General features: G+C 41.3%; 1 protein-coding gene across 3 annotated transcripts in view; it reads left to right on the plus strand.

The window, feature by feature from the left end:
* The first annotated feature begins 570 nt into the window (after positions 1 to 570).
* Positions 571 to 25,730, plus strand: part of STAMBP (STAM binding protein) — a 36,228-nt gene continuing 11,068 nt past the window's right edge. The window contains exons 1-7 of one of the 3 annotated variants that reach the window (XM_053588298.1): positions 571 to 630; positions 1,914 to 2,108; positions 3,126 to 3,343; positions 18,216 to 18,291; positions 18,869 to 18,964; positions 21,193 to 21,559; positions 24,766 to 24,890. In XM_053588298.1, the coding sequence (XP_053444273.1) occupies positions 3,141 to 3,343; positions 18,216 to 18,291; positions 18,869 to 18,964; positions 21,193 to 21,559; positions 24,766 to 24,890 (867 nt within the window). In that variant the 5' untranslated portion in view covers positions 571 to 630; positions 1,914 to 2,108; positions 3,126 to 3,140. The other 2 variants (XM_053588297.1, XM_053588299.1) reach the window with 2 other exon arrangements.

The raw sequence follows: 25,730 nt of genomic DNA on the forward strand, positions 1-25,730 counted from the left end.
GCCCTGGTCAAAAACTGCAAAAAAAAGAATGTGCACATATTTATACATGCACATACATCTACAAACAGAACTGCTTGTATTTGATGTTTATTACTACCTTGTCCTGGTCTCAGGAGCAGGAAATGTGACATACAGTCATTTTCCATAAGTTTTGTAGGTGTTTTGACATTAAAAAATTAGTCTTATGTTATTTTCTAAGCAATAAAACTTATTGCCTAATATCTCCAAGTACCAAATTAGTGCAGAAAGTAACACCAACACACTGAAAAATAAGTTGAAAATTTTTCCTGAACCCCACTATATGTATAGGATCAGCAATTCCTCCTTAAGTGCAGGGTTTATGTAAGTGTGACGGAGGGGCTATTGGCAGAAAACCCCTATCAAAGTAATTTTAAAAACAAATGTTAACTTGGTTATCAGTTACCCCTTGGCCCTGTTCTTTAATCGCTTACCACAGTAGAGCTCTCTCATGGGTCAGATTTTCCCCCGGTGACGATTCTAGCCCCACCCACCAATTCCCCCGCAACGTCCAGGTTCTAGGGGCGTGTAATTGGCAGGCGACCGGGAGTGGGCGGGGCGGGTGCCGGATGTGACGTTACCGGAAGCTCCGAGTGTCAGCTACCGGGAAAGGTGGGGAAGGGTCCCGGGAATGTGGTGGGTTAGGGGGTCTGAGCGTAGTTGGACTGTGAAGGGGAGCGGCCTCCCTGTATGTAGCCCCTGCAGCCTTCTCCTCTCCCCGGGTCCCTGGCCTGACTCGTCGCGTGCGAGGACCCTGATGGCTCCGGTCCCTGCGGGCCGGCGCCTCAGCAGCAGGCCCAACGCTTCCCTGCCTGATGCGTTCGAAAGACCCTAAAATCTTGGATGAAAATACTTACCTGGGGTTGGTAACTTGGGTTTGAGGGCTTTCAAGAAGGATGCCTCCAGTGGAGGCAGTGGAGCTCCCTCTCCACTGTCTACGCCCCCTCTGCTGGATCCTGCTACTTCCTTTCGCCGCCTCCTTGTTTCCCCTCAGTCTTTTACGCCACCCTTCACCCTTATTTGCAGATGCAGCATCTTTTTGGAGTTTTCCAACCCTGTAGTACCGAGTGCCAACTTGCTGGCTTCGGGAAGGGGTTCCTTTCTTGACCGTCAAGTACCTTTCCAGGAGGTACTGACATGGCAGCGAAATCCTCTGCTTAGTTAGCTTTGCTGAACTGTAGAAAGTTTTGCTAATTAGGCATCTTGGGGATGTTTTAGATTTGCTCGAGTATTTTTGAATCCCTGAAGAGGCTTCGTGGAATATGAAATGTTTCTGTATCTCTAAGTAGTGCCCACAGCTTTAGTGCCATTAGCAAGGGTGTTTGAAACTTTTTTGGAGGAAGTGTGACCCGGATATTGAAGAGTCCTAAAGATAGAATGGACCCAGAGAAGAATCTATGAGGGAAAAGTTGTAGTAGAAAACAAAAGCAGTGGATAAACAAATGAAACTGAAATGTGAGGATTGCTGGGCAGATTGGAATCCTGACTGAAGCAAAAGATATCTATTGGAGAGGAGTAAAAATGAGATGGAAAATATAAATTGGGGCCAATTGATAACAGGGCCTTGAATTCCAAGATAAATTTTACTTTAGCTTGTGTAGCATATGAGTTAGGGTGTATTGTAATTCAGTGTGTATCAAATACCCAGATTCCTTTTGGAGATGATGGAGAATGGTGATACATGTTTGTAATTGGGATTTGGAATCTGATACATATTTGGGGGGGGGAGAGGGTAACGATCTCACTTTGTCACCCTGACTAGAGTGCAGTGACATCAGAGCTCACTGCAACCTCTAACTCCTGGGCTCAAGCCATCCTCTTGCCCCATCCTCCCTCATAGCCCAGGCCACAGGTGCATGCCGCCATGCGCAGCTAATTTTTCTATTTTTTTGTAGAAACTGAGTCTCTGTTCTTTCTCAAGCTGGTCTTGAACTTCTGGCCTCAAGCAGTCCTTCCACCTCAGCCTAGAATCTGCTACAATTATAGGTGTGAGCCACAACACCCAGCCTGAAATCTAATTCTAATAGCAACTTTGTCTACAAAGACTGTACAACTACTGAAGTTGGGGCCCAGGGAGGGAAAACTCCCAGGTTAGTTGGTTTGTTTTTGCATTCCAAGTTACCTTTGGGCCCTTTTGTTACTTCGTGAGTGCTTAGCATAAGTAAATTGTTGTTTTCAAAGTCTAAAGTCCTTGCCACAATAATGATGAATGATGTTAATAGACTAACTGGAATAGTGGTTTAGTAAGTTGTGTTGTAATTATGAGTATTCATTTCCAGACCAGCTCCTCAAACTAACTTTGTGCTCAAATATGAAAAAGCATACCACAGGGGGCAAGACATGATTGCAAGAGGGACTTTACCTAACAATTGCAATCAGTGTAACCTGGCTTATTGTACCCTCAATGAATCCCCAACAATAAAAAAAAAAGAAAAAGAAAAAGCGTACCACAGAAAATGTCAGTTACTCTAGGATTAAATAAAAATGATCAAATTTGAAGTCTATTTAAACAATCCTCATGAAAGTCCACTGACATATTGGAGTAGATTTAAGCGGCTGGAAAGGGAAATAATGGAAAGTAACCTCCATAGTTGACCACCTCCCTACATTAATCATCTCCTTAAGTGGACTTAATTTTCATAGACTGGATATGCACCACATGTATATATCAGTACATACAGTAGGCCTACTTCCTTGTATATGTTGGCCAGTTTGTTACAGTCCCTTGGGTGGTCAACTTACAGAGGTTCTACTGTATAGTGTTACTACTCTTACCATGCTGTGGGCAGGGCCACCTAATGACAAGGAATAATTAACTCAAAGGGTAGAACTGAATCCCTATGCACCGTTATCATTATACTACCTAATTATAGTACAGAAATTGTGGGTTTTTGAGTCTGTCAATCCTCTCATCATTGTGATTTGGGCTTCCTTGATGGTATTAGCCTTCTTGTAGGAAAGAGAACTTATTTGATATAATCCATAATTATATTTCTCTTACTTTCTTCTTAAGGTAGAGGTTTGTGAAATAAACACACTGTGGTAGTCTATACTGAGATGATGGAGACAATGATTTTGATGCCATCTGTTTTCTCTTTCTGTCTCAGAACTTCTCGGTCCTGATGCCTGACCATGGAGATGTGAGCCTCCCACCCGAAGATCGGGTGAGGGCTCTCTCCCAGCTGGGTAGTGCAGTGGAAGTGAATGAAGACATTCCACCCCGTCGGTACTTCCGCTCTGGAGTTGAGATTATCCGAATGGCATCCATTTACTCTGAGGAAGGCAACATTGAACATGCCTTCATCCTTTATAACAAGTATATCACGTAAGACACCTACAGTTTCCTTTTTCTTTTCCGGTGACTGATGTCTCACTTATTCTGCTCTAAATTGCTAAAACTAGAGAACTTTACAGTATCATCAGCATTAATCATTTTTGCTGGCAACTCCTACATATTGGCTGTCCTTGCCATTCAAAGACATGAGTACTGAAAGTGTCATTTTCATGACTTAGTAATTTCATGAGTAAGAAATTTAACTCTTTGGCTTATGCCCACATGGCCCAGCTGTTAGACAACAGAGTTAGTAGTTAATCTATAATAAATATGATGAATTTTTGTATGATGAATTTTTTCATGAATATAAGTAGTATTGATGAATGCTTTTACTTTCCTCTTTCCATTAAGGCAGCCAGTGATAGGATTATTGCTGGCATCTAACAGAGCCAAAATTTCTCATTCTAGTTATTTTGTAGCAAATAAAGTAATATAGGGAAAAAGTGTTTCTACTTCTACCCTTTATCATAATTATACAAATCATCAAATGATTAGTGACTGCCTATAGTTTGTTTGGCTTACCACAAGAAGATCTGTCCCTTTAGCTGCTTGTCTTCTTAGGGTAGGCAGCAAAAATAGAAGATTTCAATACTATTAACAGGGAACAACTCCTAATGCCCACAACAATGAAATGGTATGTAATTTAGGAAGGGAATAATGTTTTTGTTTTTTTTTGCAGTTTTTGGCCAGGGCTGGGTTTGAACCCGCCACCTCTGGCATATGGGGCCTGTGCCCTAATCCTTTGAGCCACAGGCGCCACCCTAGGAAGGGAATAATGTTAAAAGGTCTTCTTTATCATTTCTAGTCTTGTTCTTTCATAATATCAAGACCTTTAAAAACAATTACAGCTTATTTTTATGGCTCTTCATAGTTCTGGGTACACTGTGTATGGCACATTATCCTCATTCTACATATGAGGAAAGAAGCTCAGAATTTAGTGATATGCTGAGTGTTCCACAGTTTGGAGCAACAAAACCCAGGTTTTCTAACTCCTAATTCAGGAGTCATTCTACAACATAGGTCCTTTCTTTTTGTTTTCCGTTTAGTAGTATTCTGTGAGTTGAAGGTAGTCTTTCAAGGTCATAGTCATGAGCCACAATGACTATTTATCATCATTATTATTATTACTTATTATTAGAAACTGATCTTGCTCTGTCACCCAGGCTGGAGTGTGGCCTTGAACTCTGGGTTTAAGCGATCCTTCCACTTCACCTTTCCCTGTAGCTGGGACTAAAGACATGCACCACCGTGCCTGGCTAATTTTTAAATTTTTGGTAGAGCCAGAGTCTCACTATATTGCCCAGGCTGATCTTGAACTCCTGGCCTCAAGTGATCCTCCTGCCTCAGTTTCCTAAAGTGCTGGAGCTACAGGCATGAGCATTGTGTCTGGCCCTATTATTGTTTTTTGAATTGATAACATACTTGTACGTATGGTACAGAATTCAGAGGCAAAAAGAGTATGTATAGTTAAAAAGTATGTCTCCCTACCCATTCTTCTTGTCCCCTATATTGTCAGTTCCCTTCCACAGAGACAATGACTCTTATTACTTCCTTTTTTTTTTTTGAGACATAATTTCACTATATTGCCCTAGGTAGAGTGCCATGGTGTCACAGCTCACAGCAATCTCAAATTCTTGGGCTTAAGTGATTCTCTTGCCTCAGCCTTCCAAGTAGCTGGAACTAGAGAGGCACCTGCCACAAGGCCTGGCTATTTTTTTCGTTGGAGTTGTCATTGTTGCTCACCTGGCCCAGGCTAGGTTCAAACCTGCCAGCCTGGGCGCATGTGGCTGGCACCATAACCACTGTGTTACGGGCACTGAGCCTCTTTATTATTTTCTTAAATGTCCTCCCAGAGATGATGTATACATATAATTAATATCACATATTCTTCTAAAGCAGTTTTCTCAACTTTGGCACTTTTAACCTTTTGGACTAAATGCTTCTTTGTTGTGGGGTTGTCCTATGCATTATAGGATATTTAGCCAGCAACCCTAGTTTCTACTAATTAGATGCTATAGTGCCTTCTCCCTGAGTTGTGGAAAACAAAAAATGTCTCCAGACATTAATGTTCTCTGAGGGGCAAAATTGCCCCTGGTTGAGAACCAGTACTCCAAAGAAAAGAATGTAGAAAAGGAGGGTGACTGGGATTTATGTTGTAATTTTAGAATGGAAAAAAGGGGATTTCTGTTGTCTTTTTCTTTTTTCTTTTTTAAGTTTAGAAATACTGTCTGTGTTAAAGTGGTGGGGGGGGACAAAACCTTAGACAAGTTAATTTGGCAGAGTTTAAATGAGCAAAAAAAGGTTTATGAACCAGGTTAACACTGAGGACCAAAGTGATTCAGAATGCTCCACCCCACACTGGAGGCTGTGGAGACTGTGCATGCTATATTTATAGCCAGAGGAAAGGAAATGAGATATGAAAATAGCCTGATTGGCTACAGTTCCATGTTTGCCTTATGTAGTCATATTTTGGCATTCTTCAGCCTCTGATTGGCTGAAGTTCAGCTGCTATGATTGGCTGAAACTCAGCTACTTTTATACTTGTAACCTCCTTATATTAAGTTACAGTTTGTTTCCATAGTAAGGTAGGTTACAATTGACACTGTGTATGTAGGTAGCTTTAGGCCAAACTTAAAGTAATACCTGTTTTATTAAAAATCTTGTATTTCATTAATGCCAGCATGCCCTGTCATGTAGCCTCAATGTTGATAACATTTCATAGAATTAATAACTACATTTCTGCTTCTCTTTGTTGTTATGAGTTTTTTTTAATTCCTAGGCATGAAATTAATTTTCCTGAAAAGTGACTTTAACTACTGTCCTCTTTGTATACCCTACAGCTGGTAGAAATAATATTCTTGTATATTTCTGGTAATTCTATAGATTGTTCTCCCAGAATGAAAACCAGGGCCACAAATTCTATGGTGAATCACTAATTGAGAAAGTTCAGTAGAATCGTGGAATCATTCTACCAGATATTTTCTGAAGGGTCTTCAAAGTCCAATTGTCCCACATGGAAAATGCTTTCAGGGCAAGGACCATCTGCATTCAAGAAATATATATTGATAGCCAGGCATTGTGGCGGGCGCCTGTAGTCCCAGCTACTCGGGAGGCTGAGGCAAGAGAATCGCTTAAGCCCAGGAGTTGGAGGTTGCTGTGAGCTGTGTGATGCCACGGCACTCTACCAAGGGCCATAAAGTGAGACTCTGTCTCTACAAAAAAAAAAAAAAAGAAATATATATTGAGTATACCTGCTATCTACTTGGCACTGCTCTGGGTCCTGGATACACCTTGATGAATAAAATGGCCCCTGTCCTTGTGTCCCTTCTAGGTATGGGAGAAGACAATGAACAGATAAGCAAATAAATAGGTATAGTTGACTCCTTGAACAATGCAGAGGGTAGGGGCACCTACTCCCTGAGTACTGGGAAATCTGTGTATAAAATTTGACTCTTAAGTCAGAAAGACCTCAGCATATATTGGGGATTGAAAGATCACTATGTGTGGAGTATTGCTAGAGAAGAGGGAAAATGACTTCATACACAATTGGAGAGGCAGGCGGGGCTTCATAGGCTGTGGTAAGGAGTATACATCTTATCCTGAGAACGATAGACATTGAGAAGTTTTAAGGGAGGTTCTGGACTGAACTTACTTACATTCTTAAAATAGAAATTTTGGCTATTGTATAGTGAATGATGGAGGGAGTATTAAGAGAAGGCAGAGAGACTAGTTAGGAAACTCTTGCAGGCTGGTGGCTTGATGTAGTGTGCAGCATGAAATGAGGCAGATGGATTTGATATTTTGGATGTAGAGTCGTGGGGTTTATGGATAGTTCAGGGAAGAAGATGATATCCAAGTTGACCTTAGGTTTCTTCTTTGAGCAACTTAGGGTATGGTAATCCATTTACTGAAATGGGAAAAGTAGTGTCAAATAGAGGTTGGGGCTAGGCTCATACCTGTAATCCTAGCACTGGGAGAGGCTAAGGCAAAAGGATCACTTGATGTCAAGAATTGGAGACCAACCTGAGCAAGAGTGAGAATCCATCTCTACCGAAAACAGGCATGGTGTAGTTCCAGCTATTTGGGAAGCTGAGGCAGGAGTTCGAAGTTACAGTGAGCTATGAAGATGTCACTGCACCCTAGCCCAGGTAACAAAATGGGAGAGAGGTTTGGGTGCTGGGGAGACTCAAGAATTCAGGTTTGTAGGTTTTTTTGACATGTTAAGTTTGAGATGCCAGTAAGATATCCAAGTAGAGATGTGAAATAGGAAGTTGAATGTACCAGTGGGAACTCAGGAGAGGTCTGAGCTAGAAATACAAATAAGGGAGTCCTCAGCACAAGATGGTTCTATAGCCATGAGAATAACAGAAATTTGAAGAGGTTCTTAATCTGGGTTCCAGAAACCTCACAGGGATTTGTTGATAGAGTTCAAGAAGTCTATGAGCTTGGATGAGAAAAACTTTTGTTGTTTTTACTAACCACTGACTGAAAGTTAGCATTTTCTTCAATTTTGAATGTAGGCCTCAAACCACAGTAGTTTTAAAAATACTTGTAATTTTGTCTCCAATAGAAATCAAGATATTTTTATATCACATTATAATCATTGCCAACACTCAAAATAGGACATATAATTATTAGGTTATTAAGTACAAAATCTTTGATTTCCTAAGCTAAATGTCACTAAATGTGACAGTTGATACCTCTTGACATTTCACTTCAACGCTTCTTATTTTTTGTGGGTGGGGTTATTGTGATGGTGTAGTCCCATTTTTTCAAACACATGACTTGCGATGCTTTGACTTGTGATTATCCTTCAAAAAACTTTTTAAAGCAATTTTTATGAAACCATGAATAAGTCAAAAATTCATGTTACTTTTCGAATATGAGTTTCATTGTGCAATAAATGCAGCACAGGCAGCTTGAGATATCAATGAAGTGTTTGGGAAGGATGTTGCTAATGAACGCATAGCATGTCAGTGGTTTGAGAAGTTTCCTTCTGGTGATTTGAATCTTGAAAAGAACCACGAGAAGCGACCTGTGTCAAGGTGGATAACCATAACTTGAAAGTTGTTATGGAAGGAAATCCATCTCAACCTCCTTGTGAATTAGCAGCAACCTTTTTACTCCAACAATATTAGACCATTTGAAACAAATCAGCAAGGTAAAGAAACTGGATTTATGGGTTCCACGTGAATTAAACAAGCATCAGAAGAGACGTTGTTTCAAAGCTTGCCCTTTTTTCCTGTCATGACATAAAGGTGAATGACTTCTACTCTGTTGTTGCGTGTGATAAAAAATAGGTTCTTTTGGACAGTCGGAAGTGTTTGATACAGTGGTAGGATAAAGATGAAGTGCCAAAACATAGTCCCATACCGAATATTCATCAAAAACTAATAGTGTCTATTTGGTGGTCCAGCACTGGTACTACTACAGCTCCATAAAACCTGTCACTTGATTATAGTGATGTCTATTGCAACCAATTAGACAAAATGATGAGGATGCTTGTGATTAAGCACATGAGATTGGTGGAGGCTACTCCTCTTATAAGACAGCACTCAACCACAAGTCACACAAACAACACTGCTCAAGCTACAGAAGCTGGACTTCGAAACTGTCTCATTCACCATATTCACCAGACCTTATACCAACTGACTACCATTTCTTCCAGGCTTTGGACCACTTCTTGCAAGGAAAAATACTCAATTCTCAACAAGCTCTCAAAAATGCCTTTTGTGATTTCATAGCCCCTTGCTCTCCAGTCTTCTGCACTGCTGGTGTGAACAAGTTACTGTTAAGATGGTGAAACTGTGTCAACAGATTAGGTACATACTTCGACTAATTTTACTGCTACTTGTTTGAGATATAACAAACTAAACTTACAACTTGAAATTGGACATTTCATATTTAATGACCTAATACGTCAGAATTATAGTACAGAATTATTAGATCTACAACTAGATCTTGGTACTTAATAAAGGACATTATAAAGAGAAACATATCACGATTTTTTTATGTTTTGAAAACTTTCTTAGGTTGGGCACGATGGCTGATGCCTATAATCCTAGCACTGTGAGAGGCTGAGGTAGGTATATTGCCCGAGCTCAGGAGTTCAAGGCCAGCCTGAGCAAAAATGAGTCCCTGTCTCTAAAAATAGATGGGCATTGTGGCAGGGGCCTGTACTCTCAGCTTCTCAGGAGGCTGAGGCAAGAGGATTGCTGGAGCCTAACAGTTTGAGGTTGCTGTGAACTATAATGCCACAGCACTCTACCGAGGTGACAGTAAGACTCAGTCTCAAAAAAAGAAAAAGAAAACTATTTCTTTTGAATTATTTATATTATTCCTTTAAAAATTATTCTGAGAATGGGTGGCATCTGTGGCTCCAATGTGTAGGGCGCTGGCCCCATACACCAAAGGTGGTGGGTTCAAAACTGGCCCCGGCCAAAAAAACAAAAAAATTATTCTGAGAAGGGGTCCATAGGCTTCATCAGATGCCAGAAGGCTCCACGCACATAAAAGGTCAAGAATCCTTGATAAGGCTCAGTGCCTGTAGCTCAGCGGCTAGGGTGCTGGCCATATACACCGGGGCTGGTGGGTTCAGACCCGGCCTGGACCTGCCAAACAATGACAACTACAACAACAAATAGCTGGGCATTATGGCAGGCACCTGTAGTCCCAGCTACTTGGGAGGCTGAGGCAAGAGAATCACTTAAGCCCAAAAGTTTGAGGTTGCTGTGAGCTGTGATGCCATAGCACTCTACTAAGGGCAACATAGTGAGACTCTGTCTTAAAAAAAAAAAAGAATCCTTGATAATGAGACTATAGCGCATGGGAGCTAAAAGAGGTCAGTGTTTGAAAAAGGAAAGGGGCCAACTATGTCAGATGGATGAGGATAGAAAAGTGGCCTTTGGGTTTGGTAATGGGATGTCATTGGTGATCTTGCTAAGCAATTTCACTAGAAATATAAAAGAGATACTAGACTGGAAAGCAGGGAAAGAAGAATAGACAGTAAGAAAGCAGAAGCAGTGTGTATAGACCAGAAGTTGGCAAATTTTTTCTACAGAGGGCCAGATAGTAAATATTTTTGACTTTGCGAGCTTTGTGAGCGGTCATAACCTCTGCTTTGTAGTGTGAAAACAGATAACACATATATGAATGGATGTGGTGTGGCTGCTGCTTCCAATGAAACTTTATTTACAAAAACAGATGACTAGCCTGATTTAGCTCACCAGCTATAGTTTGCCAAGCTCCAATGTAGGCAACTCTTTGGAGAAGTTTGGATAGGGAAAAAAGTAGAAAAATGGGGGGAGTAGTTGAAGGGAAACAAGGAGTGTATATTTTTAGGGCAAATGTATGTGTTTTAAAATGAGAGATTCTAGGGTGGTGCCTGTGGCTCAACAGAGTAGGGCACCGGCCCCATCTGCCAGAGGTGGCGGGTTCAAACCCAGCCCTGGCCAAAAACTGCCAAAAAAAAAAAAAAAGGGAAATTCTAGAGCATGTTTTTTTGTGATGGAAAGGATTGTGTGGAGGAGAGGCTGATGGTCAAGAGGAGAGTTTATAGCAATAAATTCCTAAGAAGGCAAGAGGCACTAGGATTAAGAGTACACAAAATTGGGTGGTGCCTGTGGCTCAAAGGAGTAGGGCACCGGCCCCATATGCCGGACGTGGTGGGTTCAAACTCAGCCCCGGCCAAAAACTGTAAAAAAAAAAAAAAAAAAAAGTACACAAAATTAAGAAATTAATTTTTTAAATGTGGTTTGGTGTTACTTTTGAGTGACATGAATATGTCAGCAAGACTGATATGGGGAACCTGCACCTGTGTAAGGTGCTTCACATATAGGATCATTTAATATGATGAATTAGGCCTGGAGAAGAGTTGAGGGGTGGGGCGAATGGAGTTAGCTGCTCATGTACTTGACTTGTCAGATTTGGGGTTTAATTTGAGATTTTGTTGGGTTGGCTTGACCTGAAGCAATAAATGTAGCTATCTTCATTTTTCTTGAGATACCTTCAAGATCCTGATTCTGATTCTGTGAGCTGACAAGTGTAGCAGTTACAAAGAATTCTAGCTCAGTAAGTCCTGATGTGGTTTTTTCCTACCATGTTTTACTTGGTATATGCCTGTCAATTAAAGTGGCTCACTTTGCCAGTTACTACAAGTGAGGAGAGGGGAGAGGAGAGGAGACATCTCCCTCACCACTCCTGTGCCTTCCCCACTGTTAAGAATCATTGCTCTAGACCTTTTGTGGATACTTTAATTCAGGATTTTAAAAGGCACGTTTGTTCTTTTTCCTGAAGCAGTATAGGCATCTTAATGATCTCAGGCATATTTCCCCCTCATTGGTTTCCCTAATGTAGGAATGCTTTGCCTTTTGCAGACCCCAGTGTAGAAGAAAGATCTTCAGCATATTAAATCAGTACATATTTTCATGATGAGCACAGACAATAAGCCAGGCAGAGATTCTTTCACAGCTTTTTATGGTCAACGACTAGGCTACACAGAAGGGAGTTACAGAGTATTCAGGCAATTCCTATCTGGTATCTGAGCTCTGGTAATGCAAACCGTCTCTCTGAAAATGAATTGTCACCTGTGTTGAAAATATTTACTGGGATTGGGGGTTATAGACTAAAGAAGGTTTCATCAGTGACTATATTTACCTTGCTGATTAACTTTGAAGACTGGAAGAAATAAGATGAGGGTCCTCAATATATCTACATTATAGAATTTCTACTTTTTATATTATTTGTTTTTCATAGAAAGTAAACACTCGTTTATGATTTTAAAAAAATTTTTCAAACATAACAGGGAGATAAAAGTAAACACTTGTTTATGATTTTAAAAAAATTTTTCAAACATAACAGGGAGATATTAAAGTGAAAAGCAAAGTCCCATTTATCAAAGGTGACCACTGGTGTGTTTCTTGTGTGTCTGACGTTGTTTCTGAACGGGCTCCTGTGTGTGTCCTTTTTCCTTAAAGCATCATGAATGGGATCAAATGATGTATTCTGTTCTGTAACAGTAGTGCCTTCCATATCAGAACATACTGAGCCATCTCATTCTGCTTCATGGCTGTTCCATCTGCCTGGAACAGTTTTATCCTAGCTGTCTTCATGCCTCACTCTCTTCCAGTCCTTACCCAAATGTTACCTTCTTAGTGATGCCTTCCTTAACTGCTCCAGCTAAACTTTCAACCCTTCTTTCTTTTTTTAAAACCGAGTCTCAGTTTGTCATCCCTGGGTCGAGTGCTATGGCATCACAGCTCACAGCAACGTTAAACTCTTGGGTGCAAACAATCCTCTTATCTCAGCCTTGGAAGTAGCTGGGACTATAGGCACCCTCCACAACACCTGACTGTTTCAACTCTTCCTTTGACATACTTTTTGCTTTGTTTATTGTCTGTTCCCCCACTGTAATGTATACTTTATGATGGAGAAGAAGTTTGACTGTGCTATTCACTGCCATATCCCCAGCCTTTAGAATAATGCCTGGGACCGGCTACAGTGGCTCACGCCTATAATCCTAGCACTCCAGGAGGCTGAGGTGGGTGAATTGCTTGAGCTCACAAGTTCAAGACCAGCCTGAGCAAGAGTAAGACTCTGTCTCTAAAAAATAGCTGGGTGTTGTGGTGGATGCCTATAGTCCCAGCTACTCAGAAGTTTGAGGTTACTGTGAGCTATGACACCATGGCACTCTATCCAGGGGGATAAAGTGAGACTCTGTCTCAAAAAAAAAAAAAATATGTAGAATAATGCCTGACTCCATAGTAGATGCTCAATAAATACTTGTTGAATGGATGAGTGATTGCATTGTTTTCTCATTTAGGTACACCATAATGTATTATTCTATTAAGTAATCCCCATTGATGGACACTTAGGTTTTTCTTCACTTTTCCCTACTTTTACAAATAATGCTATAAAGAGTAGTCTTATATGTGTATTTTTATACTATTATATGATGATCTCTAGAGTAGATTCCTAGAGGTAGAATGTGAGGTTAAAGGATATTCATATTTTCAGCTTGGTGCCTATAGCTCAAGCGGCTAAGGCCCAGCCACATACACCAGAGCTGGCGGGTTTGAATCCAGCCCAGGCCTGCCAAACAACAATGACAACTACAGCCAAAAAATAGCTGGGTGTTGTGGCAGGCGCTTGTAGTCCCAGCTACTTGGGAAGCTGAGGCAAAAGAATCGTTTAAGCCTAGAAGTTGGAGGTCACTGTGATGCCACGGCACTCTACCCAGGGCGACAGCTTGAGGCTCTGTCTCAAAAAAAAAAAAAAAAAAAAAAAGATATTCATATTTTGAATAATTGCTTCTTAGCTTTTCCCTATCCTGAGGAAAAAAGATTATATCAGTTTACAGTTCTGCTAACAGTATATGAGGACTCCCATTTCCTTGCACTTTTGTCTATACCAGGTATAATCAACCTTTAAACTTTTGCCAATCTGATGGATGAAAATGTTACCTCATCTTAGTTTGAATTTCTTTCATTATGAGTGAAGTTGAGTACCATTTTACATATTTATTTGCCTTGTATATTTACTTTTCTGCTTATCTTTTCTTTTTACATTGTTGTGTTAGGTTATTTTGCTTGTGTTTTAACTAACACATCTTTTTTTGCTTTGGTATATTTCTTCTCTAGGCTGCAACCAGATATAACCCCAGAGAACAGTACACATCTGGGCCACTGGTGTTCTGTGCTTAGAAAGTTTCTACTCCTGGTGATAGCGTCTTCATCTCCTACTTCTTTCGTGTGTGTGTGTGTGTGTGTGTGTATGTGTATGTGTGTGTGTGTGTGTGTGTGTGTGAGAGAGAGAGAGAGAGAGACAGGGTCTCACTCTGTTGCCCAGGCTAGGGTGCAGTGTCATCATCATAGCTCTTTACAACTTCAGTTTCCTGGGCTCAAGTGATCCTTCTGTCTGACCCTCCGGAGTTGCTGGGACTACAGGTACACACCACCACACCTACATAATTTTTTTTTTTTTTTTTTTTTGTAGAGACAGAGTCTCACTGTACCGCCCTGGGGTAGAGTGCCGTGGCGTCACACGGCTCACAGCAACCTCTAACTCTTGGGCTTAAGCGATTCTCTTGCCTCAGCCTCCCGAGCAGCTGGGACTACAGGTGCCCGCCACAACACCCGGCTATTTTTTTGTTGTTGTTGTTGTTGTTGCAGTTTGGCCGGGGCTGGGTTTGAACCCGCCACCCTCGGCATATGGGGCCGGCGCCCTACTCACTGAGCCACAGGCGCCGCCCTAATTTTTTATTTTTTATAGAGAAGGTGTGGTCTTGAACTCCTGGCCTCAAGCACTTCTCCAGCATGAGCCTCTCAAAGTTCTAGGATTACAGGCCTGAGCACTGTGGATGGCATGCTAATATTTTTTGTTTAGCACTTTATTTTTATTAAATATTATCTCTTTGTCACAGCAACGCTATCAGGGAGTACTGGTTTGTCTCCATCTATATAATTTATGGGCTATTAAAAATATATGGAGAAACTGAGGGATGGTGAGATTACATGACTTTTCCAAGGTCACACAGCTAGTAAATGGCAAAGCCAGGGATTTAAGCCCAGGCAGAGTGGCTCTAGGGCCTGCCCTGCTCACCATTGAGCTCTTTACCTCCAGTATGGGTAAGGATTATGTTGCCTGTTTTCAGGAGTCCTTTCTGCCCTTATGTCCCCAATTCAGAAAATTAATTACTATTGCTGAAACAAGGGAAAGCTATTCATGTCTGGGAGTTTTTTCTTTACTCCCATGATCTCATTACATGGTTCAAAATAAAAATAATGTAAAAAGGTATTTGGTAAGAAGTTTCATTCCTACTTTTACCTCATCTACTCTATTTCCCCTGACTTCTACTTTTATTAGTTTGTGTATACTTTCTGTTTTTTAATATACTTATAAGCAAAATAGATAAACACAACAGGTCCTTTTTGTTCAGTGTCATTTCATTGTAACACTGATGAGAAAAAAAATTCAGTTTCCACCCAGGGCCACTGTGTGGAGGGTCTACAGATTCTCCACGTGTCCGTGTGGGTCTTTTGTGGGTACTCCAGCTAATTCTCAGTGTGAGTGAGTCGGGGAGGGGGTGTGAGTACACCTGCCAGGAGATGTGTTCTGCTCAGGGCTGGTTTCCACCTTGCACTCTGATCTGCCAGGATGGGCTCTGGCCACCTGAGACCCTGAATTGGAATGAATGGATAAATAAGGATCTTTCTTGTTTTTATTCATCTTCTTAGATGTATGTCCAGCTCACATTTGCTTCCGTGTTTAGTATTAGTAGTGTATTGGTCTGCATTTAAAAGTTTAGTCTTGTTTTTGTGACCAGAAACATGCCATAGGATCTTAACTCTTGTTTCTGTCAATTGGTAAAATTGGTTTTATTGTATGTCATTTCACTTAAAGGTACAGTTTCCAGGAATCTCTCAACACTGTTGAAGACTTTACTGCATATACTTACATATATATAATGTTCCCCCTTTCTTACACATAAAGTAGCAAGCTATATACCCTTTGTTACATTTCATTTTTTTCTAAGACTATTTCATTCATCAAATACTTACTGAGTGCCTCCTTGTACAAGGCACTGTGCTGCCTTTAGAGGTGTATGAAGGAAGCATTACACCTCAAAATCTCTGGCCCAGGAAGTTTATAGTCTAGTTCTATAATGACAGCATAAGCATAAGTGAACATAAAGTGTGATGTTTATATGACATGGTGCTTTCTTGGCTGATTCAGACCTCAGTACAAAGCATGCTCAGCCTGCTGAAGTTAGTAAATATGCATTTAGAACATAACTATGTATTATTTATCTTAATATCTTCTTGAGTACTTTATAGTTTGAACAAACAAATCTGTACTTGTTTTAAATTTAGACTTCAAGGAATCTGTTTTATATCTTTTTCCTGAACCTAAAGGGAAGATTTTTAGAACCATTTTGATTTTAGAATTCATCCCTGCCTGAGGAGCCTTGTCAAATTGGATCGAAATGAAATTTTCATGTGCCTAATATAGAAATGAAGGAAGAGAGCTTATCTATAGAGTATTTGTTTTGGTGGGAGTCATCGTCTTTTTCTCTTATTGAGGCTTCCTCCTCCATTTACTCCTACCTAATGGGCAGAAAGTGAAAAGGAGTTAGTTTATCCCAGCTACAGTACAGTATTTTAGAACTGTGGGCAAGCTACCCTGAATTTATTTGTTTTGGTTCTCAGTTTCTATGTATTACAATTTAATTCTGTTAAAAGAGATCTTTGTTCAGAACCTCTCCAACAGTTCCAGACATTCCGGGAGCCATGTGGAAACAGCATAGAACAGTTAAGAGAGTAGGCTGTGGAGCTGACCTGCCAGTGTTCACATTCTGAGTCTGTTACTTTCTTGGTATGACAAGTTACTGGACTTCTATTTGTTTTCACTGTCCTTAAGTAGAGATCATAAATGTTAGACATCTATGAATTGATTCAGTTTATTCTCCCTACTGGGATTTGTAGCCAAGGACAAGAACCAAAAGATAAAAGCTAGCATTTTATACTTATTTAAGCACTTTTCATCAGAGATCATAATGCTATACATGTAATGTGCACATAATGACACGCATATAATTAATACATGTACTAAGTATTTCCATGCTTAGTGTGATAGAAAGGAATATTCTTTTTTTTTTTTTTTTTTTTTTTTTTTGAGACAGTCTCACTATGTCACCCTGGGTAGAGTACTCTGGCATCACAGCTCACGGCAACCTCATACTCTTGGGCTTAAGCAATTCTCTCACCTCAGCCTCCCAAGTAGCTAGGACTATAGGCACCCACCATAACGCCTGGCTATTTTTTTTGGTTTATTTGTTTATTTATTTATTTGCAGTTTTTTGGCCAGGGCCGGGTTTGAACTCACCACCTCTGGTATATGGGGCTGGCGCCCTTCTCCTTGAGCCATAGGCACCGCCCATGCCTGGCAATTTTTTGGTTGTAGTTGTTATTGTTGTTTGGCAGGCCCAGCCTGGGCTCAAACCCACCACCTTTGGTGTGGCACCCTAGCCACTGAGCTAGAGGTGCCAAGCCAAAGGAATATTCTTTTTTGAGAAAAGATGAATTCCAAAGAAAAAAAGCCAAAGTTAAAAGTTACATAAGGGTTAGAAGTAGTAACAGAACATGGCTTTCTCTTAGCCTCCTTCCCATAGTTGCCAAAAAATTTTTTTAACCAAACTTTTCTCTAAACAATGTTTTGTGAGTCTGAGTATAGTGGTTCTTGCCTATAATCCTAGCACTCTGGGAAGCTGAGGCAGGTAACTGAGCTCAGGAGTTCAAGACCAGCTTGAACACGAATGATACCCTGTCTTCTGGGCTCGTGTGGTCCCAGCTACTCGGGAGGCTATGGCAGGAGGGTCATTTGAGCCCAAGAGTTTGAGGTTGCTGTGAGCTATGATGCCATGACACTCTACCAAGGGCAACAAAGTGAGACTCTGTCTCAAAGAAAAAACAAAAACATAAAAAGAGAACATTTTGTGACAGAGGTTCTTTCCTTAGAAAGCCTATCATGTAACCACAAGAAAAATATCTGTCTCTTAGGGGAGGGTACATTTTTGGGTACAGGAAAGGCTTTCTGTTTCTCTTGCCATCCTTTTTGTTGTAGGAATCTGATGCTTGCTGCCACAACACCTGGTTTGGGGGAAGAGGAAGGCTCTAGGGTTCTTTACAGGAATAGAGATGGAAAAAAAGGGAACATGACCTGGCAGAGTGTGCCTGTTTTCCCTCCCCTGCATCTCTGGAAACCCTTCATCCTGGTGCTGAATGATAAGGGAGTTTCATTTCTTCAGGGTCTTACAGAGATTTGGACATTTTCTTTGCATCATAATCATTTTAATCTGTTCCCTCAGGCTTTTTATTGAGAAACTACCAAAGCACCGAGATTACAAATCTGCTGTCATTCCTGAAAAGAAAGACACAGTAAAGGTGGGTCTTCACTTTCATTATTGCCCCTCTAAAAGCTTCAAGGCAGCATTTTATCTTTACCTCGAGATAAAACTAGTAAGCCAGGCACAGTGGTTCATGCCTATAATCCTAGCACTCTGAGTGCTGGAGGATCCCTTGAGCTTAGGAGTTCAAGACCAGCCTGAACAAGAGCAAGACCCCCGTCTCTACTAAAAATAGAACAATTAGCCAGGACTACAGTAGTCCCACGTATAGTCCCAGCTACTTGGGAGACTAGGGCAAGAAGATCACTTGAACCCATGAGTTTGAGATAGCTGTGAGTTACACTGATGACACAACACTCTAGTCTGGGCAATGGAATGAGACTCTACCTCAAAAAAAGAAAAGTAGTAGTCTCTGCATCTGAGCATCAAGTCCTGCAATAAAAGATAAGGCCATTTCACTGGAACAGTTATGAAGTTGCACATATGTTACAATAGGGGGTATTTTAAATCATTTTGGGAAACACTGTTGCCATCGCCAACAACTTAAGTCTTTTTTACTTTTCTGCTTACTAATCTGACCTTGTTTCTAATTCTTTTCTCTGTTTTGATCTCAGAAATTAAAGGAGATTGCATTTCCCAAGGCAGAAGAGCTGAAGGCAGAGCTATTAAAACGATACACCAAAGAATATACAGAATATAATGAAGAAAAGGTCAGTCTATGACAGCAAAGAAAAAGGGAAAAAAAAACATTTTGGCTTCTTTGGCTGTGCTCTGGAATTGTAATATATTTCAGCAGGTCCTGTGATTTTAGTGAAAAGCCAGAAACTCAAAAAAGTAGAACACCAGTTGTCAGGTTGGGAATTCTAATACAGATTCAGCCTATTCATCCACGAGGGTAACTTGAGGGACAGAAAATCCATTGCCTGTCTGCTGTATCTAGAGTAAGAACCTTAAGAACAATGAAAATTCTCACTGCAGTGTAAATTTTTAGATTAGAGAATTTGAGGATTTGATTCACATTTGGTTATAATGGAAACTACAATAATTGATTTTTCAGGCTGATTTCAAATGATTCTTAGTAGGACAAGTCACTTAAAGCATGTGGAGAAACTCCCAGCACCAGTGGCCTAATATGAATATATACTGTAAGCACTTCACCTTATTGTACAGCTGTCTGCTGGGCTCTGATTTAGACTCTGATATTGAAAATCAGCAGAGGGGGCCAAGCTCAGCCTATAATCCTAGCACTCTGGGAGACTGAGGTGGGGGGATTGCTTGAGCTCAGGAGTTGGAGACCACCCTGAGCAAAGTGAGATCCTATCTCTACTAAAAATAGAAAAACTAGCTGGATGTTCTGGCAGGTGTCTGTAGTCCCAGCTACTCGGGAGGCTGAGGCAAGAGGGTTACTCTAGGTTGCTGTGAGCTATAACAGTAGGGCACTCTACCCAGGGCACAGAGTGAGACTCTGTCTCAAAAAAAAAAAAAAATCAGCAGAGAGGTGAATAGCTATGAGGAATATATTCCTAAAGCTCTGAGTGAGTGAAAACTTTAATGAAGGAGGTTATTACATAATATTTCTTATTAGTTTAAATATCACTCTGTATTGAAGGGATCGCCAGAAGAATTTTGGAAGTTTCATTGTGGGTTAAAATTAAGTAGAAGAAAAAAAAAATTCAGTAGGAGGCTGAGTTGGGAGGATCACCTGAGGCTAGGAGTTTCAGAACAGCCTGGGCAACACAGTGAGACCTCCTCTCTAAAAAATAAGTAGTTTGGAGGTGGCAGCATCCACCTATAGTCCCAGCTACTTGAGCAGCTGAGATGGGAGGATCCCTTGAGCCCAGGAATTTGATGGTGCAGTGAGCTATGATTGTGCCCCTGCACTCCAGCCTGGGTGACAGAGCAAGACCCCATCTCAAAAAAAAAAAAAAAAATCACTAGTGACTCCCAACATATCAGATATAAACTTATTTATATCTTTGAGACAGAATCTCTCTCTGTCACCCTAGGTACAGTGCCATGGCATCATAGCTCACAGCAACCTCAAATTCTTGCGCTCAAGCAACCCTTTTGCCTCAGCCTCCCAAGTAGCTGGGACTATAGACACCACCATGACACTGGCTAGCTTTATTTTTAGTAGAGATGGAGTCTTAATCTTGCTCAGGTTGATCTCGAACTCTTGAGCTCAAGCAATCTACCTGCCTCGGCCTCCCAGAGTGTTAGGATTACAGGTGTGAGCCACCACACCCAGCCTTCGGTTATAAATTGGGATTTGGTTCTATCTTATAGTCTTACTTGCAATATAGAATATACACATGGCACAATTAGAGAATAAAACTGTGTAATGCAGGTGGTGGAGTACAGATAATAAGTTGCATTGAGATTTCAGTAAAGAAGAAAAGGTACAAAGTAGAGTCATTGAGAGGAAGGATACTGAAAGGATTGGGATTTTAACTATCCTAGAAAATAGGTATACAATGGCCAGATAGGAAGTGGGGAAGGTGAGTATATTCCACGCCTGTAGCTCAAGCGGCTAAGGCGCCAGCCACATACACCTGACCTGGTGGGTTTGAATCCAGTCCGAGCCACCAAACAACAATGACGGCTGCAACCAAAAAATAGCCAGGCGTTGTGGCAGGCACCCGTAGTCCCAGCTACTTGGGAGGTGGAGGCAGGAGAATCTCTTGAGCTCAGGAGTTGGAGGTTGCTGTGAGCTATGATGCTACAGCACTCTACGCAGGAGGACAGCTTGAGGCTCTGTCTCAAAAAAAAAAAATTCCTCTTCCCTACTGAGGGAAGTATGAATTTTGAGTTAGGAAACCATGCCAGAGCAGATATCCATTTTGGAACTCTCCCTGCTAGCTAAAAACCCTTGTTCTCCTGAGGTGTGAAGGCATCTGAGGGGTGAAGTATTAGCCTAAATCCTTTTCTTTCTTTGTAGAAGAAGGAAGCAGAGGAATTTGCCCGGAACATGGCTATCCAGCAGGAGCTGGAGAAGGAAAGACAGAGGATAGCACAACAGAAGCAGCAACAATTAGAACAGGAACAGTTCCATGCCTTTGAAGAAATGATCCGGAACCAGGAGCTAGAAAAAGAACGACTAAAAATTGTGCAGGAGTTTGGGAAAGTGGACCCTGGCCTAGGTGGCCCGCTGGTGCCTGACTTGGAAAAGCCCGCTTTAGATGTGTTCCCCACCTCTCCTATCTCATCCACACAGCCTGCAGACTGTAACACAACTGTAAGGCCAGCTAAGCCTCCTCTGGTGGATAGGTCCTTGAAACCTGGAGCATTGAGCAACTTAGAAAGTAGTGAGTACATTTCATGATATTCTCTTCCATCTCAATTGCAGCCAAATACAGTTTCATTTTGTGGGAGTCAGCCCAAGAGAACCACAATACCGTTAAAAGGCTTTAGACACTGAAATTCATTTGATAAGTGTTGCTATATTGTGTCCTGTCACACTGTTTGTATTTAAAAGTGGTCTTTGCTTAAACCACATAATTTACCTGAGGCCAGGTCAGTTTTCTGAAAAGTTAATACTATCCTTGAAAGTCAGACTTTGAAACTTTTTTGAGACAGAATCTCACTCTGTTGCTCTAAGCTAGAGTGCCATGGTGTCAGCCTAGTTCATGGCAACCTCAAACTCCCAGGTTCAAGCTATCCTTCTGCCTCAGCTTCCTGAGTAGCTGGGACTACAGGTGCCAGCTAGAGACAGGATCTCACTCTTGCTCAGGCTGGTCTTGAACTCCTGAGTTCAAGGGATCCTCCCCCCGTGGCCTCCCAGAGTGCTAGAATCGCAGGTGTAAGCCACCATCCGGCCTAGACTCTCAACTTTTAAGGGTTATACAGAGATTTAAAATGTTCAGTGAATTAGAGAAGCCTTTTGTAAAATTAAATTTAAAATTTATAATACCACTGTGCAATTTAACAGCTAACTTTTTTTTTTGAGACAGAGTTTAACTTTGTCACCCTCAGTGGAGTGCTGTGGAGTCACAGCAACCTCAAATTCTTGGGCTTAAGTGATTTTCTTACCTTAGCCTTCCGAGTAGCTGGGACCATAGGTGACTGCCAGCTATTTTTAGAGACTGGATTTCACTTTTGGGCAGGCTGGTCTCAAACTCCTGAATTCAAGCAATCCACCCACCTCGGCCTCCTAGAATGCTAGGGTTATAGGAGTTTTAAGGCTATTAAAACTCTTAACAATCTTTCTTCCTCTCACCAACAATTGGAGATCTGGGAAAATAACAATAGGGGCAAATGATGAGTATATGTTGATCATTAGAATAAATATTTGAGGTTAGGAGTCAACTTTTAGGTATTTATGTAAAGAAGTCAGCTTTGCAGAAGGATCTGTTTAAAAGCACAATGTAAGGCCAGGCACAGTGGCTAATGACTGTAACACTAGCACTTTGGGAGACCAAGGTGGGAGGATGGCTTTAGGCCAGGAATTCGAGACTAGCCTGAGCAAGAACAAGACCCTGTCTCTACAAAAAAATAGAAAAATTAGCTAGATGTGGTGGCAGGCACTTGCAGTCCCAGCTACCTGGAAGGATGAGCAAGAGGAACACTTGAGACCAGGACTTGGAGGTTGCAGTAAGTTATGATCATGCCACTGCACTCTAGCCCCTGTGACAGAGTGAGACCCTGTCTGGGAAGGTAAAAAGCACAATGTGAGAATAGGTAAGAAGGGCCGGACTCTAAAACCTGGCCTTGGGGCTTCATACATGATCTGTGAATCTGGGCTATAATGTTCACAGAACATGCCTAGACTATCTTACTCTAAGATACTTGTTAACATTTGCCTTCTACCTAGAATCTCTTTTTCTCTGTTTCAGCTTCCCCTGTTTTGTTTTGGTTTTTTTGAACTTTCTCCAGATTTCTCTCCCTTTAATCAAATTGATTCTGTTCTTCTTTCGGACTCTTAGAGCTTTTTCAATTGCTAGTACAATTTAGATCAATCACCTGATAGTGTAGTCATTTGTCCATAACTAGATTTTAACTTCTTGCAGGTTAGGGATTGAGTCCTGTTCATGTTTGTGTTCCCTGCGGGCTGAGTGCAGTGTCACTTGGTATGCGCTTGGTAAATGATTATTGAATTGAAAGGAAAGGACTGTGCCAAACCTAATTCATAATCCTTAGATACTGTCATCAGACTGTCGTGTGACTGCGGTCTGACTTTGTTACCTCTCCAGCTATTCAGATCTTGTTGCTGAATGTGCTGAAGCAGAACATCTCTTTTTACTTTCTTTATTTTAATATGAAAATCTGGCTGTGAAAGATGCTTCCTAACTTTAGCTTGCTGGCTCTCTCACGGGGTTTCTCCATGGTGTGCCAGAACTGGGTCTATTCTTGGCATCCTGAAGTAGAGTTGATGAGCTGCTTCGTTCATGCCTTTTTTGGGGGACTAGACTGTATTTTGTTATTATGTTCTGGCTTGGCATTTTAACTTTCTTCTAAAATTCTAAGTTCAGAAATAAATAACTTCCCAAATTTTCTGTTATGAAAAATATATCTTAGTGTATTTCTTTGAAAGTCATACTCTCTGATGTTCTTATCTGAGATAAGAGATTTAAAATTAAAATAAAAGTTTAGGGGTGGCGCCTGTGGCTCAGTCGGTAGGGCGCCAGCCCCATATACCGAGGGTGACGGGTTTGAACCCGGCCCCGGCCAAACTGCAACCAAAAAAAATAGCCAGGCGTTGTGGCGGGCGCCTGTGGTCCCAGCTACTTGGGAGGCTGAGGCAAGAGAATCGCTGAAGCCCAGGAGTTGGAGGTTGCTGTGAGCTGTGTGAGGCCACGGCACTCTACCGAGGGCCATAAAGTGAGACTCTGTCTCTACAAAAAAAAATAAATAAATAAATAAAATAAAAGTTTAGATGAATGGGGGGTGTCTTTAGTCTACTTTCTGCTACTATAACCGAATATTTGAGTGATTTATAATGAACAGAAATTTATTTGGCTTATGGTTCTAGAGACTGGCAAGTCCAAGATTTAGAGGCCCTTTGATGAAAGCCTTCTTGCTGTGTCATCCTATGGTAGAAGGGCAGATAAGCAAAGAAGAAGAGCCTTCATAACCCAATCACCTTTTAAAGTTCTGCCTCTCCAACACTTTTGCACTAAGGATTAAGTTTCCAACACATGAACTTTAGGGACACATTCAGATCATAGCAGGGAGATTATCTTTTTAATCTCTTATATTAGATTCTGACAGAAAATTCTAGTATATCTCAGGAACTTTGTTAAAGTAGTAGTTTGCCCTTCTTTAACTTGAATGACTAAAGCTTACTCTTCTTTTCTTAAAATAATGTGCTCCCATCAGCTGTAGCCAGAGGTAGGAGAAGAGACTTTACAACCCTTTTTTTTTTTGGTGCCATCAGGATAAGATCTATACTAACTGCCTGAAGTTGAGGGAATCCCGGTGGTTTAGCATGGCTCTCCCAGACCTGCCAGCTGTGAGGTCTGCTTGGGGAAGCTTAGCCCAGAGGCCTCAGACTTTCCCCTTTTCTCCATTACAGTTCCTACCATAGATGGATTGCGCCATGTGGTGGTACCCGGGAGGCTGTGCCCACAGTTTCTCCAGTTAGCCAGTGCCAACACTGCCCGGGGAGTAGAGACATGTGGAATTCTCTGTGGAAAACTGGTAAAGAAAACAAATTCTTCCTTGAGCTGAGACTGTTTCTCCCCCACTTGGCCTACTATAGTTCTGAGAAGATATCCAGGGTCACTTACTCTTTGTGCTGATCCCTCTGCTGAGGGAACCATGGACCACATAATGTAGTGTCACTTTGAATTTGGTGACCCTGTGTTTGATTTTCAGAGTCCCTTGAATTGAACTGATTATCTTAATGCTACTAGTAAGAAATACCTAATTTTAAACTTAGCAGGAAGATCCAGTCATTCTCTATATATCATTTTTTGAGCACCTACTTTGTAGTAGGACCTGGGAACATAAAATATGTAAAACACATAATAATTGTCCCCAAAAGTGCCCAATCACTTTGCAGAGATGGGAGAGATACACCAAAAGATAAATAGCATGCTGAATAGTATGTATAATATGAACACTAGAAATTTTGAGGAAGGAAAGATCACTTAAAAACCTATTACTGACTGCTGAATGAATAAATGAATGAAGTGGAATGGACTTGACCTGAACCTTAGAGGATGAGAAGCACTTAAGGAGACAGGGAAAGAGAAACTACTTTAGGCATGAACAGAGGAAGAGAAATGGTACTCTACTCAGAGCTTCTAAAGAACCATGAATAGCCCTGTTTAGCTACAGCAGGAAATTCCCACAGGGATGTGGTGTTTGCCTGGGTTGTGGAGTTGTGGGGTTGGACCCGCTCCCTTTACAGACAACCCCAGGCAGTGTGCATGAGCAGTCCCTCTGAGATGAGGGACTCCTGCTGGGTGGGAAGGAAGGACCTTCACTTGTATAGAGGTTCAACTTCCCACTGTTGTGACGCACCAGGGTTGCATG

Source organism: Nycticebus coucang, chromosome 4 (assembly GCF_027406575.1).
Source record: "Nycticebus coucang isolate mNycCou1 chromosome 4, mNycCou1.pri, whole genome shotgun sequence".
NCBI lineage: Eukaryota > Metazoa > Chordata > Mammalia > Primates > Lorisidae > Nycticebus > Nycticebus coucang.